Source organism: Belonocnema kinseyi, chromosome 4, assembly GCF_010883055.1.
Source record: "Belonocnema kinseyi isolate 2016_QV_RU_SX_M_011 chromosome 4, B_treatae_v1, whole genome shotgun sequence".
In the NCBI taxonomy this organism is placed as follows: domain Eukaryota; kingdom Metazoa; phylum Arthropoda; class Insecta; order Hymenoptera; family Cynipidae; genus Belonocnema; species Belonocnema kinseyi.
In genome coordinates, this window is record NC_046660.1 from 145083617 (window position 1) to 145093144 (window position 9528).

At 31.0% G+C, this 9528-nt stretch overlaps 1 protein-coding gene across 1 annotated transcript in view; it reads left to right on the forward strand.

The window, feature by feature from the left end:
* The first annotated feature begins 755 nt into the window (after positions 1-755).
* Positions 756-9528, forward strand: part of LOC117172173 (calmodulin) — a 33605-nt gene continuing 24832 nt past the window's right edge. The window contains exon 1 of the mRNA XM_033359999.1: positions 756-1053. Coding sequence (XP_033215890.1) covers positions 771-1053 — 283 coding nt within the window. The 5' untranslated portion in view covers positions 756-770. The remainder of the gene's footprint in view (positions 1054-9528) is intronic.

Here is a 9528-nt window from a genome sequence, read left to right on the forward strand (position 1 = left end):
AACATAAAAAGCAGTAAATGAATTATTTTCATTTAATCATTAAAATAATTTTTACTTTATGTATCTTTTTTTTAATTTGCACTTTCCTTTCTGTTACTTGGATTTAGTAATCAACTAATAAATAATTAATCAGAGTACAAGATAAAAAAAATTAAAGAATTATTTTCATTAAAAAATATAAGTGATTCTTATTTTATATTTTACTTTGAACTAAAAATTTAAGTTCTAAAAAATTAGATTTATTTTTTCAGTTTACGTTTCAAACTAAGTCCAGGAAAAAATTGAAATATATTTACAAGTAATATTGAAAAATGAATCCAGGTAGTCACACATTTTACGTATATTAAAAGAGTTAATGACACCAAAAAAAATACATAAATTGTACTTAATAATATAGCACTGCGGTGGGGCTGCTTCAAAAAAATGGTAAACAATAATGAAATACAAATTCTTAAATATTATACAACTCGTATCGAACAATTAATACTCTGCAGTGACAATCTCAAACACAAGACATGCTATTGATCCAATGAAGTAGTGGAAACCAACTTTAGTTTGTATACACAATGTGACCTTTGATTACCGATACTCAAAATACATAAATTGTAGTTTCTAACCTAACACTGAGGTGGCGCCACGAACTTGGGCAATTTTAACAATAACGGAGAATAGACAACAGTAATAGAAGTAGAAACAATGTAGCTGATTCCTACTATCCTATATTGCTACAACCATATAGTCGATTCCTACTATACTATACTACTACCAAGATGGAGGTTACCTCTTTTCATAGGAAGGATTATGTTTTAGGCAACGGAACCATCGATTTCCCGGAGTTCCTTACAATGATGGCACGGAAAATGAAAGATACAGATAGTGAAGAAGAGATCAGAGAAGCCTTTAGAGTTTTTGACAAAGACGGAAATGGTTTTATATCAGCTGCGGAACTAAGACATGTTATGACAAATCTGGGAGAAAAACTTACTGATGAAGAAGTAGATGAGATGATTCGGGAAGCAGATATTGATGGAGATGGTCAAGTTAATTATGAAGGTAAATTAACTGTTTATAGTAATGTTTTTCGTAGTAATTGCACTGCTCGACTTAAGGAAATTGGATTGTGAAAGAGTAGTTTTCCTTAAATTTTTGGTCACTAATCCAGAATCTGTAATTCAAAGTCAACGTACAATAAAGAAACAGTAAACGTTTCACAGGAGGCACTTTTCAATTTTTTTGTATTCTTTTTTTTTTATAAAAGGTTATTTAATTCCAGTCTAAATTACCTAAGCCAATTTGAAATGAAGCAATTTTTTAATTTGTTGATTTAGTATGTAAAACTACGGAATAATATAGACAAATTTAAATTTCACATATAGTTACACTAATATGCAAAGACGTGTGGGCAACTAATTTTTAATGAGTCTGGTTTTGAAATTATCCATGTAATTTTAACCAAAAAAATATATATTTCTACAAATCCAACTATCAACTGCAAGTATCTGCAAGCATTCACTTGGTTAATTTGCAGGAAAAGCGAAAGATTATTGTATTTCAACTTATGCCTGTATATTGAATATCTATTCCTATAGACAAAACATGCTGACCATTTTGACACGTCACACAGTGTAGCCAAAAGCACTTTTTGGGGACAAAGTCTGTCTACAACTCACTTTTCGATGGATTTTGACTTTTTGTGTGTGTAAATGAATGTAAGGTTTTCGGTTATCGAGTCGATGCACTAAAAATCTATTGCTGGTGACTCCTAGCTGTAATTTTGTTCAAATTGATGAACAGTATTCATTTTTTAACAATATTTATAAATTAATGCACATTTTGACCATTTTTCTGAGAATAAACTCCATTTTCTTTGCGAAATCAACTAAAAATATATTTCCAATAACTCTTTGCTCTGATACTTTGCCAACGGATAAGAAAAGTTAAGTATTTAAACAATTTTTCTAAACAAATATATATTTTGTTCACTTTTGCAGGAATAGGCTTATTTTTTTCGTTGAGTAAGGTAGAAATGTCTTACCAATGACTCCTTGTTGCCTTGTTTGTCCAGTTAACAAGAACTGGTAATTGTCTAAACAATATTGATATAAAAATGCACATTTTGCCAATATATTTTTAGTTGGTTCCACAAAATAATGGCACTATTTGTGGAATAATGTTAAAAATGTGGATTTGCTTTAAATATTGTTTAAATAATTAATTAGAAAAATTAAAGTTGTTAATCTGGAAAGGAATGCCAGCCAGGAGTCATTGATAAGACATTTTTTGTTGATTCTGCAAAAAAATGGAGCCTATTCATTGTGATTGTGACATAAGAATACTGTGAGCTTGTTTATGAATATGGATTAAAAAATGAAGATTTTTTCTAATCATAAAAATGTGACAAGAAGCAATAATTTGCAAAACATTTATTTTTGATTCTGCAAAGATAATGCTAAAAGTGTGAATTTGTTTATAAATATTGTTTAAATAATTACCAGTTAATTTGAAAAAAATAACAGCAAGGGTTCATTGGCAAGACATTTTTGGTCGATTCTGCAAAAAATGGAGCCTATTCATAGTGACATACGAGAACTGTGCATTTGTTTATAAAAATTATTTAAATAATTGGCAAACAGTAGGTGTTTTTAAATAATCACCGATCTTAAAAAGAAAGTTACATCTGAAAATTTAGGATAAAAATACTGTTTATTTTTTTGTTAAAAAAAATTTTGATTTAGTCAAAATGAAATTTCTTTACCGACTCAATATAAACAAAAGCTTTACGTTCATTTACAACAATAAAACGTAAAAATCGATTGAAAATTTGGTTGTGAACACAATTTTGTCTCCAACAAGTGCTTTTGGCTGCACCACGCGTCAGTCCTACAATAGATATCTCTTCGGGTATTATCCTGGGGATGATAATATACTGAATTATCGATACTTACAATTTATCAGAAGTATTCGATCACTTTAGGTAGTTCACACAAAATATTACGTATTTTACCTAATACCGGAAATTTTCACAATGTATCGAGGAGATAATTATGCAACGATCTTCGAATTTTATCAGTTAGTTTAAAAACTAAAGAAGTCTAGAACAATATAATATGAATATGATATACAAATTTCAATTTTTTGGCTAGATTTTAGTCTAATAGATATACAAGGAGTTTCCTTATGTAGAGGTCGAGAGTGTACAAACCTATTCATAAGTTTTAACGTATAGTGAGCTGACATGTAATGGTGTTTACTTTACAAAAAATCAGAACAGCTCAAATTGTAAATTCTTATTTTTGATATTTTGTTAAGTTGGTTCGAGTGAGTTTGATGTAACACCTATAGGAATCGGTAAACTATCTTCAAATCAGTTTATTGGTTAGAAATAGTTAAATCTACTATTAGTTTCCAAGAAATCAGAACAGCCTAAATTAATAACTCTCCTCAATTGTGAATTTCGTAAGGTTGGTTCGAGCGAGTACGAGGTACCACCTATAGAAATAGGTATACTGTGATCTGCCATCTGGTGAAAAAAATCAGAACTAGAAAGAGTAGGTACTCTGCTATCGAAACCAAATCTTTTGCTCTTATTTTGGCTATAATGCCCCAGCGCGTAAAAATCCGGAATGAGTTTTCACCATTTTCCAAAAACCGTTAGGACAATTAAGTATACAAAATAATCTTGGACAAATGGAAGTTATATTATTTACCGTTTTATTATTTTTTTAATTCCTTTTTTCTATTGAAATATAACTGTATTTACATGAACTATTATAAAACCCGCATATTACCAAACCTCAAAAATTTATTATTTTGTGTGTAATTCTGTGCTATGCAAATAACACTGCCCAATGTGACTCACGTGGATTGAGTATGCATAGTCACTTCGCGTAGTTGTTTGGTCGATGAAACCGAATGTGCCCATAAAAATGCGATATTATGGCAGGTTTTTTAGATATCCTAAACTAAAAGCAGACATAAACAGAGTAAGTTCATTATTAGGAAAAACAGCTACGAGTACATTAGCGCCTTTGCAGGCCATTTGCAATTGTAATAACACTGAGATTTAATTTACTCCCTACTGAAAGTTCCTATATAGATTCCTATATAGGAACCTATATGTTTCACCTATAGGAAATGACATAGGATCCTATAAAGGCTCCTATATAGGTTCCTTTATAGGATCCTGTATATGTTTCTGTGTGGGATCCTATCCAGATGCGTAGTACTATTCTATGGCATCTACTGCTGCGCAGAAGTTTTTTTGGCCCTGCAGGAGCACCTAGAGACATACGTACCATTAGGTACCATTAGTTTGGTCCATCAGTTAGGTACAATTAGGTACCTTATTAGGGAGTGTTCTATGCAGGCACCTATATAGGATCCTATGTCCTTTCATATAGGTGGCAGCACCTATAGGTGAAACATATAGAATCCTATATTGGAATTTTCAGTAGGGCCTTGTCCCCTTGGAACGCGATCACACTGTTTTATGAAAAGAAAATAAAAACACCAAAAGCCGTCATTTTGTATGCAGGCAACATACGTCGGACCCGGCGCCTGTCTCATCTGTTCCCTATCGAAAAGCTCCACATGTGGCTCAACGAGTTGCGCCTGTGTGCGTGAGAATTCAAAGACGTGAGGTGGGGTGAGTTTAGACGCAGCTACCCGAAATGGCCTACAGAGGCCCCAATGTGCTCCTGGTTGTTTTACCTTATAATGAATTTGACAGTCGCTGCAAAGGCCTCCGCAGTGCTCATGGCACATCGGGCGATTGCACGCGTTTGCAAGTGGGATAGTAAGCGTGCTTTTTTATGCGTATATTTATTTGATTATAAGCGTGCAAAATAATTTAAAAAAATTATTTCACTTTAGATAACAACCTTACGTTGGAAATTGAATGAAAATCACTAATATCAGTGAAGAAAATTTTTGTTGAAAATCACTTTTGCTCACTGACGGCACAACGGGTAATGTATACCCATTCTACCTTTAGTTAGTGATGTCAATTACTGGTAAAAGTCGACACGTGGTCCATTTCCTCGAATTTAGAGCCAAAAAATTTGTTGTATTTTTTACACATAGTGCCAGTTAAGGGTTAAAATATAAAGAATCTATGTAATTTAAGATTTTCAAAATTTAACACCTCGATGAAAATAAAATTATTTTAGCAAATTCAACGGAATTTGAAAGAGCAAGACACTACTTTTAAATGCTTTGTATAGTTTTAAAAAAATTGACGTAGCTTCATAATCTCAAATATGTCCAGAAAACTGTGTTTTCCACACTTTTAGGATAGGATATCTCAAATACCTGCGCTAGGATCGCATTTTTATGGCCAGATTCGGTTCCAGCGGCCCAAAGCACACGCGAAATAACTATGCTTACTCAATCCACGCGAGTCACATCGGGCAGAGTGTAATATGTATTCAGATTTGATGAAAGTAGTATTTAAATCTAATTAAAATCCAGCTTTCATCATCAAATCTAAATATATATTATTAGCATAGTATTACACACAACATAAATTTTTTAGGTTAGGGTGAGGTTCATAATACAGTTAATATACATGTCAGTACAAATTATGTTTCCATAATAAAAAGATACTTAAAAAGTAATCAAAGACTAAATAAAAAATAAATAAAACTACAAAATAACAAAACAAATATATTCCAGACTTAGCAGGCCCTGTGTACATCGAGTAGTCTTCTTACGAAATGACGTGATCAAACTAGCATGGTATTTGGTGTCATTTCTGTCCCCATTGTCAAATCTATTTCCCAAATATTTCTTCCGTCGACTACTTCCATTTGCCCAAGTTTATTTGTATATTTGGCATACCGACTTTTGAAAAGCGGTGTAAACTCATTTCCTGGTTTTAAAAATATTTTCAACCTGCCAGAGAAATCTGACGATTATCTACTATTGGAAAATGGAACGTAAAAATAATTGAATGAAAAATAAAAATTAATACTTATGGATATATAAATATTGTTCATTTAACCGCAAAATTTTATACTAATTTAAAAACATGCCTTATAAAAATATAATTCAGGTGAAAAGTATGAATAAAAAAAAACGTAATTTTTTTTCATGAAAAAAGTGAACTTTTTGCTCTCACACAAAAATGAGGGATACTTTTTCAATGAAAATTTATGAGACAAGGTATCAATGTCGTGATGTTATACTAAAAACATAAAACCAATACCTTCTCAGTAGGATGAGAATGTAAAAAAAAAAACAATAAAGATTGTTGGCTGCTTTTCTAGTTATTTAAGATTATCTACTGTTAATAATTATATACTGTAGGTCGTACGTTGCATTCGAAGAGGTGCGATACACTCTGGAAGTAGAATATAGTTGATACAATATGCATTCGAACATTTTTCGAAGACAATTTTCTTTAGGAGAGTCGAAATATAGGTTATAAATATTTCAGGGTGACTACTAGAACCTAAGAAAAAAATTTCCTGTTCTTTTCATTCTACGTATTAAAAACTAAACTACAAATCAAAGCTTTTTTTTCAAGTGAATAAGTATCGTCCTAAATATTTAAATTGAATATGCAACGTTTTGTCAGCTTAGTTCGCTGACTTCTTTAGGCTGAAATTTTATTTGAAAAGCTACCAACATATAGAAACAGTACAGAACAATAATTTAACCCCTGCATCGTAAAACGGGGTATAGAATATTTCTTCAGGAGTGGGGGGGGGGGGGTCCCTAGTCGCTTGGTATTGAATGACGTTCAGGGGCCTCCCCACCCGGCAAGAAATATTTTATATTGCGTTCTACGATGCTGCAGTTCAATTTATGAATAATTTTGAAAAAAATATTAGGCTTCACCTTATATAATATAGTTAAGTGTGCACATGTAAATACATTTTTTTAATTGACGAAAAAGAAATGTTTTTCTTGTCAACTAGACTAAATTTGGATTTAGCTCAACGTTTGCACGTTGCCTATAACGCGCATTTATTTTGTAGGTTTTTAGATATTTAGGTTTTCAGCCGACCGCCAGTGTTCAGAAGAATTTGGGGCGAAATCTACACCTGGCGTCCAAGTGTCTGGTTTATTCAGGCATTGAGAAGAATGCTTAGCTACTCTTCTGAATGCCTGGCACGTTTTAGGCTTTTACAGGAGACCAACCATAGGGTGTTGAAATACATTAAATGGCTATGTAACATTCTATTTTTATTTGCATGTTCAACTGATTAATGAAATATACTCTTACAGAATAATTAGAATGATGATTTCACGGGATTTAAAGGTAAACATATATTTATTTTTCAATTTGCCTCACTATTATCATATAATATTATTGCTGACAAATAATAAAGAAAAACGTTATTAATTTATTAATTATTTTATTAAAACAAGTTTATATTAATTGAATAATTAAATAAAGAATTTATTTACACAATAACAGAAATAATGATTTGTCATATATTTAACAAATTATTTTAATTTTAGATGATGTTTTCACAAGTTTCGAATATATACATATTATTTTTATGTGAATAATAATTATAAGTATAAAATAATCATAATTGTTGATTACTTATATCAACTTAGATTTGTCCTGAGTATTATTATTTACTATATCTTGAATACTTCATACATTTCAAAGCAGGATTTAAATGCGTCTGGCGATGTTATTTAAGTTCACCTTATTGCAATAAATAATTTTTATAATTTTTATATTATCTTACTCCAAGAACAATTGTTAATTTTTTATTAAATTTAAATATTTTACTAAATATATAAATTTACCCTTTAACATGCATCATTTAAACTCTGAACACACTTTTTTTGTAGAATTTTATCAATTTTACTAATTTAAAATTTTGACGTATGCAAGGCAATTCGTAAATTCGGCTACTTTACGTTGTAATATTTACTAAATTTTACAGAGAGAATAGATGACAAAAAATAATTATTCGTATTATTTATGACATAAGTACATCATTTAATGATTCAATTATTATACAGATTTTCTAATAAATTGTTTATTCAATCAATTAATTTTTTCTTTATTATTTGTCCTTAAGGTAGTTGTCACGCGACAATAACATTCAAAAGTTTACGCTCAGATAAATGCAAGAAATATTAAGTTCTCTCCTAACCATTGGTGAAAAATTTTAATTGGGTCTGTGCACTCACATAGAAGCGTCCTATATAAGGAGCGTGAAATACATTTGTCCATTTTTGTTATAATATATTTATCTAACGCAAGTTATTATAGACTTAGAATACATAAATAATTTATTTTTAATATTTTGATTGTTTTAAAGTGTGAATAGTTTCCGATTTAAAGCCTTTTCAGGAAGCCGATTATTTAATGCGAATTCATAGATATATATTCCATACAAGGCACCAGTCTATTATTTGTAATAAATAGATTATTAATAACAGCAATGGTTTATTGTTGATTCATTTGATGAAAAAATATTCAGTATACGTGTGAAATACTTTTTATTATAAAAGATAAAGTGTAAAATTTTATAGATAAAAAAACTACAATATTTATTGTGAAAACCAACTTTCCAGTGAGAAAGAGCCAGTAATGGGTGTTTTTAAAATAAAAAATCTGTCTCTGATTAAAATAGATAAATTGAATATCTGGTTTAAAAATCGTTTAGCAATAACACTTCAAAACAAAACTTCCTTTTAATTTCGTATTAGTTTCTTAACTAATAAAGAAATCTTATTTCCCCACTCCCTTCCTACCACCGCTCTTTTATTTAGGGACTGATGCACCTACTTAGTTATCCTCAAAACAATAGTTTAACCTGGTTACTGACGTGTTCGTTGAAGATTGGAAGATTTTTGAATAGAAGTTCTTGTACTAATATTGGAAGTATTATAAACGTAAATTTTTTATCTTATGGTTTAAGTTTCAGTGTACATTTCCGAATAAGTTGTTTTTATCGCTTCAGAATAATATTTATAAATCGACAGTGTTTTTGAAAATTCTTAACGATGGTTGACGAAGCGGAAAATCAAGTGATGAAAATCAAATTCAAAGACAAATTCAGTGCCCTCAAAGTTAAATTAATAATTATATTTGAGACAAAAATTGATAAATATAATCAATAAGTTTTTTGACAAATTTAATACTGATTATTTCTAAAGAAAAAACTTTCATATCCGTTCACAATTTCGACCTGTAGACTATTTTGAATTGTAAATCCTCGAACTAGCCTACTGTGCAGCGGGAAAAGTAAACCCCGTAACTTTGCTTTTTACTTCGGACTTTGTCTGAGCTTGTCGGGCACTTCGTGATTTGACTAGGCAGAGTCCGAAGTGCAAGTGCTACTTCGAACTTTGCCTGACACCGCTCAGGCAATTCGCGGAGGGACTAGACAGACTGCAGTGTGACGGCACATCGGACTTTGCCTGTAACATATATTATACCGTGGGCTGACAACTTAAATGGGGGCGTGATACGGATAAGGCCAATTTTCACATAAGATGTTCGTCTGATGATGAGGATCGTAAAAATGGGTGCCTGGCAGGTGTGAGTGGATGCGT